Here is a 22,121-nt window from a genome sequence, read left to right as displayed (position 1 = left end):
CTAAGACTTCTACTTTTTCAGAACCAACAAGCAGCCAGACATATTATTTTGTTCCTGCCTCTCTTTCCTCTGGCCCCTGTCAATATGGTTATTTATAATAATAACTTTATCAGTTGTCTCAAGAAAACAAATTTCCTTCAACAGAAGTCACAATGTGATCTCACAGTCATATTTTTTTAAAATGTTGCTGCCACTAATAAGAGATGCATAGAGAATGGATGCTGTTCTGAGCCAAAGTCAAATACTGGGCAGTGTGTGAGGTACTGCTGCAACTCTGCCCCCATCACACACTGGTGGCCAGGTCTTACGCGCAAGAAGGAAAAAGAGAGCCAAGAGGATGAGGCTGCACACAGAAACCCTCAAAACCCGGCAAAAGCTCCAGCCCTGAGCATTGCATTGTAGGACTCCATGGCTCCCAGGGAAGTGTGGGAACATGGGCAGAAGCAGAGAGGAGGTGAAGTTAGAGCCAAGTCTAACATCATGTGGGGGAGCTTTGATGTGGATCATTTGTCTCACTGTAACAGATAAATTGCCTACCTGATTGCATCCAGCAGGTTCCAAAGAGACAAACTTTGGCTCCAGTGACACTAATTAAATATCGCCCCATCCTTGTTACCGCCACCTCTTTCTGATTTCCACATTGCCAGGCCAAGGGAGCTTGAGCATCTGTTGATAGTGTTGCTCCTAATCCCACCCTCCCCAACACTCACCAGAAAGCAACAGAAACAGAATAGAGATGAATAGATAACCTTAGGGAGCATCTGGATTTACCTCACTGTTCCACTGGAGTGAGTGTAGAGAGCCAGTTATAAGTTGTCATGATGGTGAGCATCTTTGGAGTTGAGTTGCTCAGTCGTGTTCGACTCTTTGCAACCCCATGAATCGCAGCATGCCAGGCCTCCCTGTCCATCACCAACTCCTGAAGTTTACCCAAACTCATGTCCATCGAGTCAGTGATGCCATCCAGCCATCTCATCCTCTGTCGTCCCCTTCTCCTCCTGCCCACAATCCCTTCCAGCGTCAGGGTCTTTTCCAATGAGTCAACTCTTTGCGTGAGGTGGCCAAAATATTGGAGTTTCAGCTTCAGCATCAGTTCTTCCAATGAACACCCAGGACTGATCTCCTTTAGGATGGACTGGTTGGATCTCCTTGCAGTCCAAGGAAGTCTCAAGAGTCTTCTCCAACACTACAGTTCAAAAGCATCAATTCTTCGACACTCAGCTTTCTTCACAGTCCAACTCTCACGCCCATACATGACCACTGGAAAAACCATAGCCTGGACTAGATGGACCTTTGTTGGCAAAGTAATGTCTCTGCTTTTGAATATGCTATCTAGGTTGGTCATAACTTTCCTTCCAAGGAGTAAGCGTCTTTTAATTTCATGGCTGCAATCACCATCTGCAGTGATTCTGGAGGCAAAAAAAAAAAAAAGTCTGACACTGTTTCCACTGTTTCCCCATCTATTTCCCATGAAGTGATGGGACCAGATGCCATGATCTTCGTTTTCTGAATGTTGAGCTTTAAGCCAACTTTTTCACTCTCCTCTTTCACTTTCATTAAGAGACTTTTTAGTTCCTCTTCACTTTCTGCCATAAGGGTGGTGTTATCTGCATATCTGAGCATGGAAATATGCTAATCTCCAAAGTCAGTATTCATCATTTTTACATGTATATTTATTTGTTCACTGATCCATCCTCGATATTCTTGCTCTTAGGGTCTGAGGATCATTTTCTCTGATGCATCTCGGCTCATCTTCCGGCTCAGTTCCTCTAGTGGCGTGCGGGCCACCATCAGACTATATGCAGAAAGCTACGAGAGGGATCCCAGCGGTCATGACCAGGAGCCCCAGGTAACAAAACAGAGCTATACTTTCAGCATAGTGTATCTTACGCTCATGGCACATTTCAGGAGCTCCAATGGGCCTGTAGTGAGGGTGATTTTACTTTCTAGAAAGGCATATGGATAGCTACAACCAAAGGCACACTTAGAATGACTCTAAGCAATTTTAACTCTTTCACTCAGTGTTTGAAACAGAAAAATTGCTCTCAAGCATCTACGAGTTTAGACCAGCATTTCCCAAACTACTTGCTTCCCGACTGTCCTGTAGTTTTTGGATTGTAGTGACCTCAAGAGAGGCACCTTGTATAGATAAGTTGAGAAAATTTTGAGTTAGAGTCAAGCTGGTTAAACTCCTCAGAGCCTTGACTATACTCATTTAAATGATCAATTCCCAAGTGTTTGGAAAGCTCCAAGTTGGATGATGACCTTGAGGTGCCAGTACAGGTGCTACCCTGGACTTCCTCCCTGAGGTTGCTGCCTGGCCCAGCATGAGAAGAGGGGCCAGGGATGCTCTGAATTTAAAGTTCAGGGAGGACACTGACAAAGCTGGGCTGGCCTGAGTTTAGCAGAGCCCTCTCAAGTTGTCAAAAAAAGGCTAATTAAAAACTCACTTAGAAGAGCAACAGCACAACCATATCCCCACTCCCAAATTTGTTAAAGCTCCAGGCAACATTAAGTAATACCAGAAAACCCCCCACTCTAATGTTGGGTACTTCCAGCCTCACTGCAGGCTGCCCCTCCCTGCCTTGATCTCTAGTTTAACCTGGGTTTTGAAGCAGAATCCTTGATGAGATGGTTCCTTGCGATGAAAACACTGGTTCGCTCTGCAGCGCTTCTTTTGTGGAGAAGGAGAGGAACAAAGAAAAACTCATTGCTTCTCAGTTGAGTCATGCCCAGAATTTTCAGTTATAATTTGCCAAATTTGTGCCCTAGAAGGAATTAAATACCAGGAAGGGTTATTATTTCTTTGTCAGTAATTTAGTGGTTTTTAATTTTAAAAAATTGCCTCTTTCTTTGGAGAATCTCAAAGAATTTTATAAAAATGATACCATTGATTCTTACACCTGACCCTGTAACCAGTAGATCTGTCTGGAGTAAAATTATCTAAAACAGGAGACTGAGAACTATTGTTAGGATCACTGAGAGTGTGAAGGGGCAGAGCACAGGGCCAGCATTGAGACTCTGGCCTTTCCTTCTCAGGATCCCAGATTTTTCATGCAGGGATGTGCCACAGTCTGCCAACATAATTTGTTAGTGGGTACTTTTCATGCAAGATAGTACCTAATCGTGCAAGAATTGGAGACCATATAAAAATTCCATATAAAACTCTTCTACATTTCATGTTGGGAAGTGAGATTAAAGTGAGGGCCTGAAAGTCCAGAGCTACGTACAGGGTGAGGAATGATATTCCTGGCGTCACCAACTCTGACTCACTCTGACCCGAGGCCTCTGACTCACTCTGACTCAAGGCTATTTTTTCTCAATATTCTTTTCCCTATTTGCTTGGGGTAAGTGGTTATGATATTTGCTTATTTTTATTTACCTCTGCACCATGTGCAGAAGTATGATGTCTAGGCCATTAGACATGTGTAAAAAAATCCTATGCACATATGAGTGTCTCTCTGAAGTAGTCCCACAAAGCCAAGTGGTGTTAGTCTTTTTAAGGCTTCCTTTGAAACTGAAAGCCATCACAGGCCTGCTGCTAGAGGATTGTGGTAAGTATCTACATCAGTCTGTGGGTAAAAGAAAATAAAAACATAAGTAATGCTGGTTATAGTCGCCATGGCTATGTTATTATCCATTCCATTGGTTTAAAAAGTTTGCCATTTTGAATGACTCAGAAATCCTTTCATTGATATGGCTCTTCTCCTCATGACTGCTGTTCCCTTTCTAATCCTAAGTGAGGGCTTTCTCAGTTGTTGCTAGATGGGCCTCAGAATGTTAAACTTACGATCTAGCGAAACATTTTAGCTTAAAAATAGATTTTTTTATTCAAACAACAGACTTCATTGACTCATCAACTTCAGCCATATTGCATGATACAGTTCAGTCAAGATAAAATGTAGAGTAGATTTTCTAATCCCCTGAGGAAAAGGAAACAGCATTTCTCTGCAGGCCCACCTGGCTCAGTTACTGCTGACCTGTCCCTCAGCGTCTGAGTTTAACCGCCGGGGGCCTCCTTCCAGCATTGCTTTCCAGGACCACTTGCCTCTGCCTTCCAAGAGCTCTGGAAGGAAAAGCCTGTAGTTAACTGTTAACAGAGATCAAATATAAGACCTGCTCCAGCTGCTAAGATTATTACTGGTCCAGGGTTGGCCAGGCAACACCAGCTTGTGACGCTTTCTCAGTCACAGAGACCTCTTCCATCCTTCTAGCTTGTTCTCACAGCCTGGAAAGCAGAGAACAGATGCCCCCACCGACCCTCTCCTGGCACTCAGAAGCCTATAAAAGTACCTCTCTAATCTATAGAGGTTCTATTGATACTCTTATTTTAATTCAACAGGTATTTATTTTGATGTTTTACCCACCCTAATTTAATACTATCTCCATTTAAGTTATTTAATAAGAAGACTCCCTTACTGTTGTTATTCAACAAGAGTTCTTCCCAGGTGGCACGGTGGTGAAAAAAAAAAAAAAAAATCCACCTGCCAGTGCAGGAGACGCCAAAGACACAGGTTGGATCCTGGGTCGGGAAGGTCCCCTGGAGTAAGAAATGGCAACCTACTGCAATGTTCTTGCTTGGAAAATCCCATAGACAGAGGAGCCTGGCAGGCTACAGTCCACGGGCTGCAAAGAGTTGGACACGACCGAGTGCACATGCAGCGAGTTCCCTTTAACTAACTTATCAGCATCTGGCTCTTTCACTTTGCATGTGGATAGTTTCTTTTCCAGACGTTTTAAACGCATGTGAACAGAACATGTTTTAAACATTTATGCTGTGGTTGCCTTGTGGAAGTATTCATAACTATCTTGGTGATGCAACTAGGAAAACTTGTGATACAATCTCTATGCACACAAGTCTCTCCTCCTGTGTGTAGCTTTTCCGTTTGGGTCCTTTTGTCTAACAGTAATTATACCATTTGTCTTAAGTTGTGTAAAATGATTTCTTATCTGCATCAGATATAAAAATTCTGTCTATATACACCTGTGAGTTGATAGTAGGGGAGAAGAAGGTGGGGGGGTGCAGCTCTGAGGAGATGAGGAGGCGCTCGCCTTGCCCTCACCCTGTGCCCTTGGTAAATGAGGAGGGAAAGCTTCCAAGCCCTATTTCTGGAAGATTACATACTTTCAAAAATACAAGATTACTTTAATTTTACTGGGAGTCAGTAGGGCTTCAGTGAACCCTCACACCAGCTGGGAATAATTTGGAAAAAGGGATGAGCCAAACTAATTTAAATTCACAGGTAACCAGAAACAGTCCAATTGTTTCCATTTTCTTTCTCATCAAGTTTATTATCAGGGCCACTAAATTAACCTTTTTTTTTTTTTAACTTCTTTCCATGTCCCTTTGAGCCTGAGGGTGGAGTAGCTAATGAACAATTAAAGATCCAAAAGGAAAAGGAAGGAGAAGTTTTGCTAAGGCCTGGGGTAATCACAGGCTGATAATCAGCTCCCTACTAATCAGCAGCTGGCTTTGGTACTTTAATTGCAGGATATAACCATGCCCCACCCCCCCACCCCCCAGTCTCTTGAAGGAGACAGATTTTCTCTAACCCTCCTTACAAATTGAGGGAACGTATGTATGTATTTCTGATAAGCTGTACATAGTATTTTAAAAGCTAATATCTAAGCACCAGAAGTTTCTACACTGAATTTATCTGATATTTTCTTCTACCTGTTCTTATTATGACTTTATAATCTAGAAATATAAAGCCCAGAGCCCTTTTGTATTATGTTGGAAGAACATATAATTTATCATCTAAACTACAATTCTTCTGAGAGTGAAATGGGGGCACTGATAATCACTATGTTGAGACTATCCCCAACACACCAAAACAGATGGCTCCTCTAGCTGCACACCTCCATGCCATCTTAGATCTGCAGGCCTCTTTGCAGACAGGTTCTTAAAAGCATCAGCAATATAAGCCTAGTAGTACAAGGGGAGCAGGCCAGGAAGAGTTAGATCAGTGGTTCTAACCCAGATTGCACATCAGAACCACTTGGGGGCCTCGGTGAAGATACCATGACTGGGCCTATTCCCAGAGACTGACTTTAATTATTCTGTGTAGGCCTCTAATTTTAAAAAGCTTCCTATTAATAGGTGATTCTAATTAGATAAGTGTATTAAATACTTATATATATACTTGTATAGTATACATTAATATTCTTGTGTGTGTGTGTCCATGTGCACATACATGCGTTCCGTCATGTCCAACTCTTTGCAACCCGATGAACTGAAGCCTGCCCCTGAAATTCTCTGTCCGTGAAATTCTCCAGGCAAGAATGCTGGAGTGGGTTGCCATTTCCTACTACAGGAGATCTTCCCAACCCAAGGATCAAACCCACATGTCTTGTGCCTCCTGCATTGGCAGGTAGATTTTTTTTTACCACTGAGCCACCTGGGAAGCCCAAGATGCTTATATACATATACGTATATATTGACATGCATATACTTTGGTATACATATACTTTAATGTGTATAAGAATCACCTGGGGATCTGGCTAAGCTTATGCTGACTCAGGTTTGGGGAAGGCCAGAGTCTATATAGAGTTGGATTACTGTGATATTGAATGGTTTGCCTTGGAAACAGAGATCATTCTGTGGTTTTTGAGACTGCATCTAAGTACTGCATTTCGGACTCTTTTGTTGACCATGATGGCTACTCCATTTCTTCTGAGGGGTTTCTGCCCGCAGTAGTAGATATAATGGTCATCTGAGTTAAATTCACCCATTCCAGTCCATTTTAGTTCGCTGATTCCTAGAATGTCGACGTTCACTCTTGCTATCTCCTGTTTGACCACTTCCAATTTGCCTTGATTCATGGACCTGACATTCCAGGTTCCTATGCAATATTGCTCTTTACGGCATCGGGCCTTGCTACTATCACCAGTCACATCCACAACTGGGCATTGTTGTTGCTTTGGCTCCATCCCTTCATTCTTTCTGGAGTTATTTCTCCACTGATCTCCAGCAGCATATTGGGCACCTGCCAACCTGGGGCGTTCCTCTCTCAGTATCCTATCATTTTGCCTTTTCATACTGTTCATGGGGTTCTCAAGGCAAGAATACTGTAGTGGTTTGCCATTCCCTTCTCCAGTGGACCACATTCCATCAGACCTCTCCACCATGACCCGTCTGTCTTGTGTGGCCCCACACGGCATAGCTTAGTTTCATTGAGTTAGACAAGGCTGTGGTCCTAGTGTGATTAGATTGACTAGTTTTCTGTGATTATGGTTTCAGTGTGTCTGCCCTCTGATGCCCTCTTGCAACACCTACCGTCTTACTTGGGTTTCTCTTACCTTGGACATGGGGTATCTCTTCACGGCTGCTCCAGCAAAGCGCAGCCACTGCTCCTTACCTTGGACGAGGGGTATCTCCTCACGGCCGCCCCTCCTGACCTTGAATGTGGAGTAGATCCTCTCGGCACTCCTGCGCCTGTGCAGCCACTGCTCCTTGGATGTGGGGTTGTTCCTCTCGGCCGCTGCCAAGACCTTTTAGAACTAACATCCAAAAAGATGTCCTTTTCGTTAAGGGGACTGGAATGCAAAAGTAAGAAGTCAAGAAACACCTGGAGTAACAGGCAAATTTGGCCTTGGAATACAAAACAAAGTAGGTCAAAGGCTAACAGAGTTTTGCCAAGAGAACACACTGGTAATAGAAAACACCCACTTCCAACAACGCAAGAGAAGACTCTACACATGGACATCACCAGATGGTCAACACTGAAATCAGATTGAATATATTCTTTGCAGCCAAAGATGGAGAAGCTCTATACAGTCAGCAAAAACAAGACTGGGAGCTGACTGTGGCTCAGATCATGAACTCCTTATTGCCAAATTCAGACTTAAATTGAAGAAAGTAGGGAAAACCACTAGACCATTTAGGTATGACCTAAATCAAATCCCTTATGATTATACAGTAGAAGTGAGAAATAGATTTAAGGGACTAGATTTGATAGATAGAGTGCCTGATGAACTATGGACGGAGGTTCGTGACACTGTACAGGAGACAGGGATCAAGACCATCCCCATGGAAAAGAAAGGCAAAAAAGCAAAATGGCTGTCTGGGGAGACCTTACAAATAGCTGTGAAAAGAAGACAAGTGAAAAGCAAAGGAGAAAAGGAAAGATATAAGCATCTGAATGCACAGTTCCAAAGAATAGCAAGAAGAGAGAAGAAAGCCTTCCTCAGTGATCAATGCAAAGAAATAGAGGAAAACAACAGAATGGGAAAGACTAGAGATCTCTTCAAGAAAATTAGAGATACCAAGGGAACATTTCATGCAAAGATGGGCTCGATAAAGGACAGAAATGGTATGGACCTAACAGAAGCAGAAGATATTAAGAAGAGGTGGCAAGAATACACGGAAGAACTGTACAAAAAGAGCTTCACAACTCAGATAATCACGATGGTGTGATCACTCACCTAGAGCCAAACATCCTGGAATGCAAAGTCAAGTGGGCCTTAGAAAGCATCACTATGAACAAAGCTAGTGGAGGTGATAGAATTCCAGTTGAGCTATTTCAAATCCTGAAAGATGATGCTGTGAAAGTGCTGCACTCATTATGCCAGCAAATTTGGAAAACTCAGCAGTGGCCGCAGGACTGGAAAAGATCAGTTTTCATTCCAATCCCAAAGAAAGGCAATGCCAAAGAATGCTCAAACTACCGCACAATTGCACTCATCTCACACGCTAGTAAAGTAATGCTCAAAATTCTCCAAGCCAGGCTTCAGCAATACATGAACCATGAACTTCCTGATGTTCAAGCTGGTTTTAGAAAAGGCAGAGGAACCAGAGATCAAATTGCCAATATCTGCTGGATCATCAAAAAAGCAAGAGAGTTCCAGAAAAACATCTATTTCTGCTTTATTGACTATGCCAAAGCCTTTGACTGTGTGGATCACAATAAACTGTGGAAAATCCTGAGAGAGATGGGAATACCAGACCACCTGACCTGCCTCTTGAGAAGTCTGTATGCAGGTCAGGAAGCAACAGTTAGAACTGGACATGGAACAACAGACTGGTTCCAAATAGGAAAAGGAGTACATCAAGGCTATATATTGTCAGCCTGCTTATTTAACTTCTATGCAGAGTACATCATGAGAAATGCTGGGCTGGAAGAAGTATAAGCTGGAATCAAGATTGCCAGGAGAAATATCAATAACCTCAGATATGCAGATGACACCACCCTTATGGCAGAAAGTGAAGAGGAACTAAAAAGCCTCTTAATGAAAGTGAAAGAGGAGAGTGAAAAAGTTGGCTTAAAGCTCATCATTCAGAAAACGAAGATCATGGCATCTGGTCCCATCACTTCATGGCAAATAGATGGGGAAACAGTGGAAACAGTGGCTGACTTTATTTTGGGGGGCTCCAAAATCACTGCAGATGGTGATTGCAGCATGAAATTAAAAGACGCTTACTCCTTGGAAGGAAAGTTATGACCAACCTAGATAGCATATTCAAAAGCAGAGGCATTACTTTGCCAACAAAGGTCCGTCTAGTCAAGGCTATGGTTTTCCCAGTGGTCATATACGGATGTGAGAGTTGGACTGTGACGAAAGCTGAGCACCAAAGAATTGATGCTTTTGAACTGTGGTGTTGGAGAAGACTCTTGAGAGTCCCTTGGACTGCAAGGAGATCCAACCAGTCCATTCTAAAGTAGTTCAGCTCTGGGTGTTCTTAGAAGGACTGATGCTAAAGCTGAAACTCCAGTACTTTGGCCACCTCAAGCAAAGAGTTGACTCATTGGAAAAGACTTTGATGCTGGGAGGGATTGAGGGCAGGAGGAGAAGGGGACAACAGAGAATGAGATGGCTGGATGGCATGACCGACTCGATGGGCGTGAGTTTGAGTGAACTCCAGGAGTTGGTGATGGACAGGGATGCCTGGTATGCTGCAGTCCATGGGGTCACAAAGAGTCGGACACGACTGAGCAACTGAACTGAACTGAGAGTCTACATTTCTCACAAGCCCTGAGTCGTGTTGTGCTGCTAGTCCAGGGACCACACTTCGATCAGCAAAGAGTTAGATGAACCATGAAGCCCTAAAAACAATACCTTGAAAAAAATTTTATGGAGGAACTTAATTTTTACTCAAGTTTTTCTCCATTTTCAGAATTCAGAATTTTTTAACAGTGTAGTTCATTGACTTTGAAATTTTAAATGGCAGAAGGGGCAGCATGTGTTTTTAGTGCCCTTCACTGTCATCTAGACTTTCCAGTTGCCCACTGGGTTCCACATGAATGTTTTCTAGACATTTCAACTTGATGTGTGCAAAACTGAAGTTCTGCCAGCACCTCCCTCTCCCCCCCCAACCCCTGCTTCTTTCAGTTTCTTCATCTCAGTAAAGGGCATTTTCATCCTTCTAGTAGGTTTGGTTAGAAATCTAGGATTCATCCTTGACTCCTTTTTTTTTTTTTCCCTTTCCTAATGCACATCCAAGAGCAAGTCCTATCAACATGACCCTCAGAACTCGGCCAGAGTCTGAGTCTGTCTTCTGCCCAAACTGTTGCCACGCTGGGCCAGGGAGCTCTCCTTTGGAGGCCTGCAGTTCTCTCCCCACAGACCTCCTTCCTTCCTCTCTGTCCACTCCTGCGCACACCCTCATCTCAGCACAACCAGAAGAATTGCTTTAAAAAACATGTTAGATCACCTCGTTGCTCTAAAGTCCTTCGGGGCTCCCTGTCTCACTCAAAGAATTGCCAGACCCCTAACTGTGATCTCAGACACTGCTGGAAGCGGCCCCCCTCTCCCTTTCACCTTATCTCCTCCCTCTCATCCTGTTTCTCTCTCCACTCCAGCCATTATTTGATCAATATGCCAAGAACACTCTGCCTCAAGACACTTAACAGTGGCTGTTTCCTCTGTCTGGAATGCTTTTCCCTCTGAAATCTTCATGACCTGCCCCTTATGTCTCCATGAAGGTTCCCCTGGCCACCCTACATAAAATAGCCCTCACAGCTGAGTGCAGCTTAGGTCCCTTGCCCTGCTTTACTTTTCTTTGTAGCTCATAGTCCCATTCATATATATTTAGTTACTTGTTTTATTGTCTGTCTCCACCCAGTTGAAGAAAAGCATCAGGAAGCGAGGGCATAATTGTTTTCACTGCATCCCTAATGCACAGAGTACCACCTGGCATACGGGAAATGTCCAGTACAGTTTTGCCAAATGAACAAAACATACAGTCCCTGACTTATGATGGTGCAACTTGATTTTTCTACTTTTTGATGGTGTGATAGCTATAAACTTTCAGTAGAAACTGTACTTTGATTTTTGACCTTTTCCCAGGCTGAGCCTCACCTCCCAGGCAGCCACACAGTCTCAAAGGTAAACAACCGATACACCCACAACCACTCTGTATCCATAAAACCACTCTGCTTTTCACTTTCAGTACAATATTCAATAAACTAATGAGTTGTTCAACACTTTATTATAAAACAGGAATTGTGTTAGATGAATTTGCCCAACTATCAGCTAATGTAAGTACTCCAAGCATATTTAAGGCAGGCTAGGCTAACTGATGATGTATATGTTAGGTGTGTTAAATGCATTTCTGACTTATGGCATTTTCAGCTTTGTTGTTGTTCCTTGATCAGTCACTAACTAGTGTCTGACTCTTTGCAACCCCATTGACCCCAGGCTTTCCTGTCCTTCACTGTCTCCCAGAGTTTGCTCAAACTCATGACTATTGAGTCAGGTGATACCATCCAACCGTCTCATCTCTGTCACCCCTTTCTCCTCTTGCTTTCAAGCTTTCCCTGCATGAGGGTCTCTTCCAGTGAGTCAGCTCTTTGCATCAGGTGGTGAAGATGAAGTATTGAGTTTTAGTGTCAGTCCTTCCAATGAATATTCAGGGTTGATATCCTTTAGGATTGACTGGTTTGATCTCCTTGTAGTCCAAGGGACTCTCAAGAGTCTTCTCCAGCACCATAATTTGAAAGCATCAGTACAAATTGCTCAGCCTTCTTTATGGTCCAGCTCTCACATCCATTCATGACTACTAGAAATACCATAGCTTTAACTATACAGATCTTTGTCAGCAAAGTGATGACTCTCCTTTTACTACACTATCTAGGTTTGTCATAGCTTTCTTTCCAAGGAGCAGTCATCTTAATTTCATGACTGCAGTCACCATCTGTAGTGATTTTGGAGCCCAAGAAAAGAAAATGTCACTGCTTCCATTTTTTCCCCTTCTACTTTCCATGAAATGATGCGACCAGATGCCATGATCTTCGTTTTTTGAATGTTGAGTTGTAAGTCAGCTTTTTCAGTTTCCTCTTTCAATTCATCAAGAGGCCCTTTAGTTCCTCTTCACTTTCTGCCATTAGAGTGGTATCATGATCTGCATATCTGAGGTTGTTTATGCTTCTCCCAGCAATCTTGATTCCAGCTTGTGATTCATCCAGTCCAGCATTTTGCATGATGTACTCTGCATAGAAGTTAAATAAGCAGAGTGACAATCTACAGCCTTGTCTTACACCTTTCCCTATTTTGAACCAGTGAGTCATTCCATCTCCAGTTCTAACTGTTGCTTCTTGTTCTGCATACAAGTTTCTCAGGAGACAGATAAGGTGGTCTGATAATCCCATTTATTTAAGAATTTTCCACAGATTGTTGTGATCCACACAGTCAAAGGCTTTGGCATAGTCAATAAAGCAAAGATGTATGTTCCTTTGGATTTCCCTTGCTTTCTCTATGATCCAACAGATGCTGGCAATTTGATCTCCTATGCCTTTTCTAAATCCAGCTGGTACATCTGGATGTTCTCGATTCATATACTACTGAAGCCTAGCTTGAAGGATTTTGAGCATAACCTTACTATCATGTGAAATGAGTGCAGTTGTATGGTAATTTGAACATTCTTTGGCATTGCCCTTCCTTGGGATTGGAATGAAAACTGACCTTTTCCAGTCCTGTGGCCACTGTTGAATTTTCCAAATTTGCTGTCATATTGAGTGCAACACTTTAACAGCATCATCTTTTAGGAGCTGAAACAGCTCAGCTGGAATTCCATCCCCTCCACTAGCTTATTTGTAGTAGTGCTTCCTAAGGCCCACTTGACTTCATACTCCAGAATGTCTGAATCTAGGAGTGTGACCACACCATTGTGGTTATCTGGCCCCTTAAGATTTTTTTGTATAGTTCTTCTGTGTATTGCCATATCTTCTTAGTCTCTTCTGCTTCTGTTAGGTCCTACCATTTCTGTCCTTTATCGTACCCATCCGTGCATGAAAAGTTCCCTTGATATGTCCAGTTTTCTTGAAGAGATCTCTAGTCTTTCCCATTCTATTGTTTCCTCCATTTCTTTAAATTGTTCATTCAACAAGGCCTTTTTATCTTTCCTTGCTATTCTCTGGAACTCTGCATTCAGTTGGGAATGTCTTTCCCTTTCTCTCTTCCTTTTTGCTTCTCTTCTTTCCTCAGCTATTTGTAAAATCTCCGCAGACAACCACTTTGCATTCTTGCATTTCTTTTTCTTTAGAATGGTTTTGGTCACCACCTCCTGTACAATGTTCTGAACTTCTGTTCACAGTTCTTCAGGCACTCTGTCTACCAGATCTAATCCCTTGAATTTATTCATCAACTCCACTGTATAATAACAAGGGATTTGATTTAGGTCATACCTAAATGGCCTAGTGGTTTCCCCCACTTTCTTTAGTTTAAGCCTGAATTTTGCAATAAGAAGCTCATGATCTGAACCACAGTCAGCTCCAGGTCTTGTTTCTGCTGACTGTATACAGCTTTTCTCCATCTTTGGCTGCAAAGAATATAATCAGTCTGATTTTGATGTTGACTGTTTGATGAGGTCCATGTATAGAGTCATCTCTTGTTTTGTTGGAAGGGAGTATTTTCTATAACCAGTCTTCTATTGAGAAAACTGTTAGCCTTTGCCCTCCTTCATTTTGTACTCCAAGGTCAAACTTGCCTGTTACTCCAGGTATCTCTTGTCTTCCTACTTTTGCATTCTGATCTCCTATGATGAAAAGGACATCTTTTTTGGTGTTAGTTCTAGAAAGTGTTGCGGATGTTCATTGAACCAGTCAACTTCAGCTTCTTCAGCATTAGTGGTTGGGGTGTACACTTGGGTTACTGTGATGTTGAATGGATTGCCTTGGAAATGAACCAAGATCATTCTGTTGTTTTTGAGATTGCACCCAAGGACTGAATTTTAAATTCTTTTGTTGACTATGAAATGTCTACTCCATTTCTTCTAAAGGATTCTTGCCCACAGTAGTAGATATAATGGTCATCTGAATTAAATTCCCCCATTTCTGTCCATTTTCGTTCACTGATTGCTAAGATTTTGATGTTCACTCTTGCCATCTCCTTGACCACATCCAAATTACCTTGATTCATGGACCTAACGTTCCAGATTCCTATGCAATATTGTTCTTTATAGCATCAGACTTTATTTTCACCACCAGACATATCCACAACAGAATGTTGTTTCCACTTTGGCTCAGCCTCTTCATTCTTTCTGGAGCTGTCTTTCCGCTCTTCCCCAGTCGCGCATTGGACACCTGCTGACCCGGGGGGCTCATCTCCTAGTGCCACAGCTTTTTGCCTTTTCATGATCTTCATGGGGTTCTGGCAGTAAGAGGACTAGATGAGGTTTCCCATTCCCTCCTCCAGTGGGTCACATTTTGTCAGAACTCTTCATGCCCTGTCTGTCTTGGGTGGCCCTGCACAGCATGGCTCATAGCTTCATTGAGTTACACAAGTCCCTTTGCCATGACAAGGCTGTGATCCTTGAAGGGGAATTATCAATGAATAAGTCTTTTTAAAAAATCATTAAAAGAATAACGTTCTAAATACATACCAGTTATGTTTTATACCTAATAGGAAAGTGAGTGGTTAATACTTGGAGAATGAAGTTAGAAATTGAAATAATGTGTGTGATTGTGGAAGTTGGAAATACAATGGAGTTCAGAAGTGACACATAAATGCACACTAACTTAGACATTCATTTTTTATATGAAAGTGTATATATATGTATATTATGGGTACATATGGTACATGTTTGTGTATGTGGTATATACGTATAGGCTCTGCTGTGATTATTTGCTCAGTCGTGTCCAACTCTGCAACTGCGTGGACTGTAGCCCACCAGGCTCCTGTCCATGGGGAGTCTCCAGGTAAGAATACTGCAGTGGGTTGCCATGCCCTCCTCCAGGGAATCTTCCCAGCCCTGGGACTGAACCTAGGTCTCCTGTAATGTAGGCAGATTCTTTACCATCTGTGCCACTAGGGAAGCCCAGATATGCATATACACATCATGTATACATATGGCTTTGGTATCATACTAGGTAAATATGTATCAAAAACACTGTGCTGTATTTAAAAAGAGAGCCAGCACAGGGATGTATTAGTAGGCATACATGCAAGGAAAACCTTGAAATACTTCATTTTTCTCCTCATAGTTTAGCCTGTATTGCTGTAGTCTGAAAGTATAGGGAGGAGGGTGGGGTGATGTAGAGAGAGTTTAGAGAAGAAACACCCGGTTGAAGAGTTGGGATGTACACTTTTGGGCCAAGTTGAAGAGTTGGCTCATTTTGCTTGAGAGAGACAGCCATGACCTGGAGGTATTCAGGAATTTAAAGAATAATATGATGCTGAGAAAGATGACCAGCTGTTCTCCATAACTGATGAATATGTAATTTGAGGAAATAAATTCAAGCTGAATTGGAAGGAATTCAGACTGACTATTAGAACAGTTTCCCAACTATGAGGGCTCCTGCCCAAGTAAGATGGCTGGTTTGTGTTTTTCTGGAAGTCTCCATGACCACATAGATTCAAATAATTTTTAGAAGTGGGCAGGGATGGAAGGGGCAGAAAAGATAACATTTCTATATGTTTTTCAGCCTAAAAATTTTGATTCTGTGATATTCGTTTAAAAAAAGAAGGAAGAAGTCCTAGTTAGATTTAGATTTCCCTCTAGTGGCCTGGAAAGGAATTAAGTACAACTGTGTTCTCACAGATCAGAGTCACTGGGAGCCAAATTAAAATTGAGAAGTAAACATGTATGGGTTTTCTTTATTTTTTTCATTTAGGTGAATTTTCCCCTTAAATAAAACATCAAACAGTCCTTATTTTTCTTATTTGGATATTGAAATCTGGACTCATGTTCTGCCATTACTATGATTATTTTCCCTGGAACTGAGACCCTTTCCTGGGATGGTCATCTGACAGTGTGTGATAAACCCCCTTGGTTTGGTAATTTGGCAGGATTGTGACTAGTGACTGTCACAATCCAGTGCTGTTTAGGATTTTAATGACAATGGGCCTTTCCCTTGGCCTCTGCTGAGATCACAGTTCTCTTCAAGGTACTGAACACATGCTGGCTTGGGGCAGAGACCCACCCTGTCCGCCCGCGCTGTGGTCACTCTAGGACTAGAGGGAAAGTATGCTTCTTGCTGACAGCTTACTCCCACTGTAAGCCACTCATGTCAGTCCCACCAACAGAGCCTGTCTCAAGTCCTCCTTTTTTATATACCATATAACCCCCCCTCCCCCCGCCCTTGTTCCTGATCTCCTAGGGCTGTCTTGGTATTGCTGATTTATCCCAAGAACCTAGTGGTCTTAAAAGGCAGAAGAGCTAAATGTCATGCCTTGATCCTGACTTTGGGTCAATTTTGAATTATTGTTTAGAGACGCATAGCTCTGAACAGAAATTATATTTCCTCTCCCTATGTCCCCATGTGTCAATTCAAAATAAAAAACAAAATTAGCTTTAAAAATAAATGTAAGGAAATCTAACAGCACTTTGACTGTTTTTTCCTTATGAGGCTATTTCTTTTGGTGCTTCTACTTTGCTGTGCCCAAAGCGCATATTTAACCAGCTATTGGTTAACCTGGTGCTGTTTCTGTACACAAACCAGAGCCTTCTGGATCTTGTTTACTCAGCCTGAAAAGGGAGCATGAATGAATTTGCCTTGGTCACACAAGTACAGAGGGTCACTGGCCGTAACTCCTCTCGCCAGATGAATGGATTTGACAGGCTGCAGCCAGCACAATCTGGCTTTCCCAGCATTCTCTTTGTTCCAGCCCTGATGCACAGCACAACCAAGTTTTCATGCCTTTCAGCAAAAAGCTACTGAAGGCTCATTGGCTGGCAGTGATTCAGGGTTTCTTTGAATCAGTGCCCTTCTTTGGTGGATAGTAAAACTTGCGCTCATAAATAAGAGTGTATCTTGGCAAATTAACACTGGTGGTGAACCCAGAGATTGTCTGTGACCTTCAGAAGAAGGCTCAGCAGGAGACCATGTACTCAAGCAGCCTTAGGAGGAGGAGGCATCACCTGGGTTCCCCTCCATGATCACACTTTTTCCCGTGATGAACGCAGGATCTGGGCAGTCAGGTGAGGAACATACCTGTTTCACTCTCTTGTCTGCCCTCAGCTGATTCTAAGTTTGATGCCCTAATCTTCAGAAGAGACACCCTACTGAAGAAGCAGAAGACCCTACTGAAGAAAAGATGGGTTCCTCATCCTTTGTTTCTGCTTCCGGGGAAAGTTGAGAGGTGGGACACACACTTCAGAGAGCTGCGTTTCACTACCTTGAAGAATGCTTAGGCCTTAGGCAGGAGGAAAAGCAATGGAAGGTTTATGAAGCTCTCGTTTTACTATTATTGTTTTTGTTTGGGGGGCAGGAGTGGTGGTTGGTTAGTTTCATTTCTGAGCATTTTTGTTGGTGGAAGTCACTGTGTCAAGGCATTGTTTGGTAAGTATTCCAAACTTAATTATAGGGGGATGGGAGGTAGATGAGGCTATGAGAGTGTCTTAAAATACAGGTTTTATTATTGTTTGGGTATGGTGAGGCCAATAGATTAGGATGTGATTTGTCACTGAGAAGATAGCTTGTTACTCACCATTCCCAAGATGAGGGGCCAAGTCACTCCATGCAAGGCCTCAGGAGGAAGCACCAGGATTGGTTATGAGGCAGAAGGGATACGACAGGGAATGTAGGTAAGAACTTTTATTGTGGTTTCCATGAAAAGGAAGAGGTGAGGCAGGGTTTATAGGCTTAGAATTGGCTAGTCTGAATAATTTCATCAAGTTCTGGGGTACAGGCACTGCTCTTAGTTGTCCAGTACCTGGCCCTGGGGTCATTAGGGCTAGTAGATAGTGGTATGAGTTTGAGAGCCCAACAAAGCAGATGCTTGGGGGGTGTGCTCTGGATTGGTTGATGTGATTATGAAAGGTGTGCTTCCAAGAGAGCTATTTGCTATTTCTAGAAATTAACTAACCCTGAAAGAGCAGTCCCTTCCAACGTCGGCAACATCCTGAGATGTCAAAGCATCAGAATGAAAGACGTATCTAAGACAAAGAAGTAAAAAAACACAGTCACTTTTTCAGATGAATAAAATTGTGAAGGCATCAAGATTTTGTTTTTTTCATATGCCATATTGAGGCCAAATGACCCACTGTTGAAAGATTGAGCTTCAGAATCCTACATCTTTGATCTTGAGCCCTGGTTCTGCCATTTTCCAGTTCTGTAATCTTGGACAATTAGTTTCTGTAAATTTCAGGTACTTTATCAATCACAGAGGAATAAAAATACTTTTTATTTCATAGGATTACTGTGGTGATTATGTGAAATAATTAATATAAAGTGTTTTGGACATGCTTGGCACATAATATTATTGTTCTTGCCATTATTTTTATTAATAGCAATGTAGACCATATTTCTGATCATGTGAGGATCAAAAAGGCCCCAAATAACTAGTAATTTGTTTTGAAAATGAAATTAACCTGTCGTGCCTTATCATCTTCCCTTAAATTCTCTGAGGGCCAACTGGATCTATGGGAGATGTCCCCGGAGAACTGGCAGCCACTAAAAATGTTGGTCTTACAAGAGGGTGCCAGGGCTCTGTGGCACAATCTTTTAGTTACACAGCACTGTTTTGAAAGGTTCAGAAATGAATTTGAAATTCCTTTCCTGTCTCTCCATTCTCCTTTCTTTTTCTCACTTCTCCCATTATTGAGAATTCGTAAATTCACGGAGCTAGTGGAACTAATTTGCCACCTTCCTGGCTTGATGCAAGAGATACTGAGTTGGGTTGTTCAGTACTTCTGTTTTATCCAAGATAATGTGTAATTGGTTGGTTGTTCCCATCTCATTTGCAGGAGGAAAAAGATGATTCTAAAGACTAGAGTAAGTGTGAGATACAGGAAAGATTTCTGGAGTGTCTGTTGCTGGTCGTGAGACATGTGCTTGCTGATCTCAAAGCATTCAATGCAAAAATTAGCCCCATGAATTGGGAGATGGGTAGTGACATGTATACACTACTATATATAACACGTAAGGAGCTACTGTATAGCACAGCGAGCTCTAGTCAATGCTCTGTAATGTCCTACGTGGGAAAAGAGTCTAAAACAGAGTGGATACATGTATACGTATAACTGAGTCACTGTGCTGTACACCTGAAACTAATACAACATTGTAAATCAACTAAACTCCAATTAAATTTTTTAAGTGTTAGCAAGCTTTCTCTGTAAAAGCCACATAGTAAATACTTTGTTTTGCTCACTGTATTAGTTTCCTAGGGCTGCTGTAGCTAACCACAGACTGGGTGTTTCAACAACAGAAATGTATTGTCTCACACAATTCTGGAGACTAGAAGTTCAAGGTCAAGGCATTGGCAGGATTGGCTCCTTCTAAGGGCTGTGAGGGAAGGATCTGTTTCCAGGCTTATCTCCTGGGTTTGTAAATAGCTGCCTTCTGCCGCCATCTCTTTATATGATCTTCCTTCTATGTATGCCTGTGTCCAAATCCTCGTCTTATCAGTAGACCAGGCCTGTTGGAGTAGGGCCTCCCCTAGTGACTTCATTTTAATTTGATTGCCTCTGTAGAGACCTTGTCTCCAAAGATGATCACACTCTGATGTACTTCAGCACGTCAAGACTTCAGTATGTGGATTTGGAGGGGAACGCAGTTCAGCCCCTAACGCTTGTCATACAGTCTGTGTTGCAACTTCTCACCTGCTATTGTAGCAGAAAAGCAGCCACCAACAATACATAAATGAATTAGTAAATTTATTTATTGAATTTCATGTAACTTTCACAAATAACAAAAAACTCTTCTGATTTTTTCCCAACCATTTAAAAACACAAAAACTAGTCTTAGTTCACAGGCTATCCAAAAACCAGGTATACCAGGTTTAGTCTGAGGACCCTAGTTTGCTGATGCTGGCCTTTTTTAACTTTATGCACAATTTCTGATTACATTCACTGAAGTAAGTATACATCCAAATGAGTTTGGCTCAACAATGGATTTTGTAAAAGGTTCAGTTACATCTGTATTCACATTTGTGTTTACATACAGAGGTGAATTCTAATGTTTTCAAAAAAAAGTATCAAATATCCCTGGAAATCTCCAAAATTGGCCTCCTGAGATGGAGCTCCCTGGCTTTTGATTGCTGCAGAACATGAAAGAAAAATGTCTTTGGGCATGTTTGTTTCATGAAACTGAATTCCTTTTTCAAGTGTTTGGTTTCTTCTAGGAAGGACTCCTTCTTTTTCTTATTTAAAGCAATTGCTTATAAATAATTTTCATATGGGCAGCACTAGGACTATGTTGGAAGACAAAGGAAAACTATTCAGGAAGGACTTCATGGATAAATGGAATAAAAGAAGAAAGATATGAGAGAGAGCTCTGGTTGGTACTTAGAATGCATGGGCAGCAAGTGTGGGCTATCTTAGTGCTTGTGCACACCCAGGAGTGCCCTTGTGTGTTCTGGTGTGAATGGGGCTTCCAGGAGTGCCTAACAAGGAGTGATTGCATTTAAGATGCTTTCTGGGTGACCTTCAAATCCACTCCCCACAGAAGCCCCACATCCCTTAGGAAGCCAAGTCTATTGTTGCTTTTTGATCTTGGTTTGCTTTGTTACAAAGTTGCTTTGCTTAGTTACAACCTCAGGAATTACAGTGAAGATGGGCAGTGTAGTATTCCACAGAAGTTATGATACCTTGGTAACTGACTAAGATTTTCCAGTTGTACATTTTGTACTGTCTTTAACCACACGGGCATTTCTCTTCTAGTGAATCCAACTGCTGACCCGGACATATTAACATAGGGTATTTCATTTTGATATTGCTCAGAATTTGCAGTCCTGATGAATTCACCATGCATGTAATGAATAAGATTTACTAAAAAGTTTAAAAGCAGATGTAATTTATACTCTTTCTGTCAGTATTTGAAACTCTTACAACTTAAAGAGCAGTCCTTGGCCTAGCAGCATCAACATCAGTATCACGTGGCTGCTTCTTGGATGCAAAATCTCAGGCCCCACCCCAGACCTGCCAAATCAGATTTTGCATTTTAACAAGCTCCCCCAGGGGATCTGTGTCCACATTCAGGACTAAGCATTCCAGCTGTGGCAATCTTCAGGGTCCTTATCTCCTCCACTTCTGCTTGCAGGATTGACTTTCCCTTCAGACCAGATGGGGCATCCCTGGTGGCTCAGATGATAATCTGCCTGCAATGCAGGATTCACAGGCTTGATCCCTGGGTCTGGGTCAAGAAGATCCCCAGGAGATGGGAATGGCTACCCACTTCTGTGATCTTGCCTGGAGAATTCCATGGACAGAGGACCCTGACAGGCTACAGTCCATGGAGTCACAAAGAATCGAACATGACTGAGCAACTAACACTTTCACTTTCTTCCAGACAAGTCCCTCTAAAGCCCAACTGCTAGGAGGCATGTGTAGGGGTAACTGGCCTCTGCTACTATCTCCTCCTCCTGGAAAATTACCAAAAGTGCAGAAAATAACCTACAGTGTCCCAAGAGCTTTGAAGACCTGCTTCTGCTTCTCAGAACACTTAACAAAAAAAAACGAAACAAGAACAATGCAAGTTTCACTTTGCATCTCCGTAGAAACCCTACCTCAGTATCAGCTCCACAACATTAGACTGTTTTCTTCACACAATTACAGTAGTCAAACTGAGAGATTCAAAATAACCAGAGGATGAAGAAAGTTCTGATTCAGTTTTACCAAGATAGGGAACCTTGCTAAAGTTGTGGCAGACAGTTTAGCACTACTTCAGTTATTCAGTTCAGTTCAGTTCATTTCAGCCTCTCAGTCGGGTCCGACTCTTTGCGAGCCCATGAATCGCAGCATGCTG

At 42.3% G+C, this 22,121-nt stretch overlaps 1 protein-coding gene across 2 annotated transcripts in view; it reads left to right on the top strand.

The window, feature by feature from the left end:
• PGM5 (phosphoglucomutase 5) overlaps positions 1–22,121 on the top strand; it is a 206,253-nt gene that overhangs the window by 165,883 nt on the left and 18,249 nt on the right. The window contains exon 10 of one of the 2 annotated variants that reach the window (XM_004004337.5): positions 1,715–1,849. In XM_004004337.5, the coding sequence (XP_004004386.1) occupies positions 1,715–1,849 (135 nt within the window). Of the gene's footprint in view, positions 1–1,714; positions 20,636–22,121 lie in introns of those variants that run through there. The other variant, XM_060409386.1, reaches the window with a different exon arrangement.

Source organism: Ovis aries, chromosome 2 (assembly GCF_016772045.2).
Source record: "Ovis aries strain OAR_USU_Benz2616 breed Rambouillet chromosome 2, ARS-UI_Ramb_v3.0, whole genome shotgun sequence".
Lineage (NCBI taxonomy): Eukaryota > Metazoa > Chordata > Mammalia > Artiodactyla > Bovidae > Ovis > Ovis aries.
The sequence above is the reverse complement of the archived record's forward strand: the minus strand, read 5'-3'. Positions and strand labels throughout refer to the sequence as shown.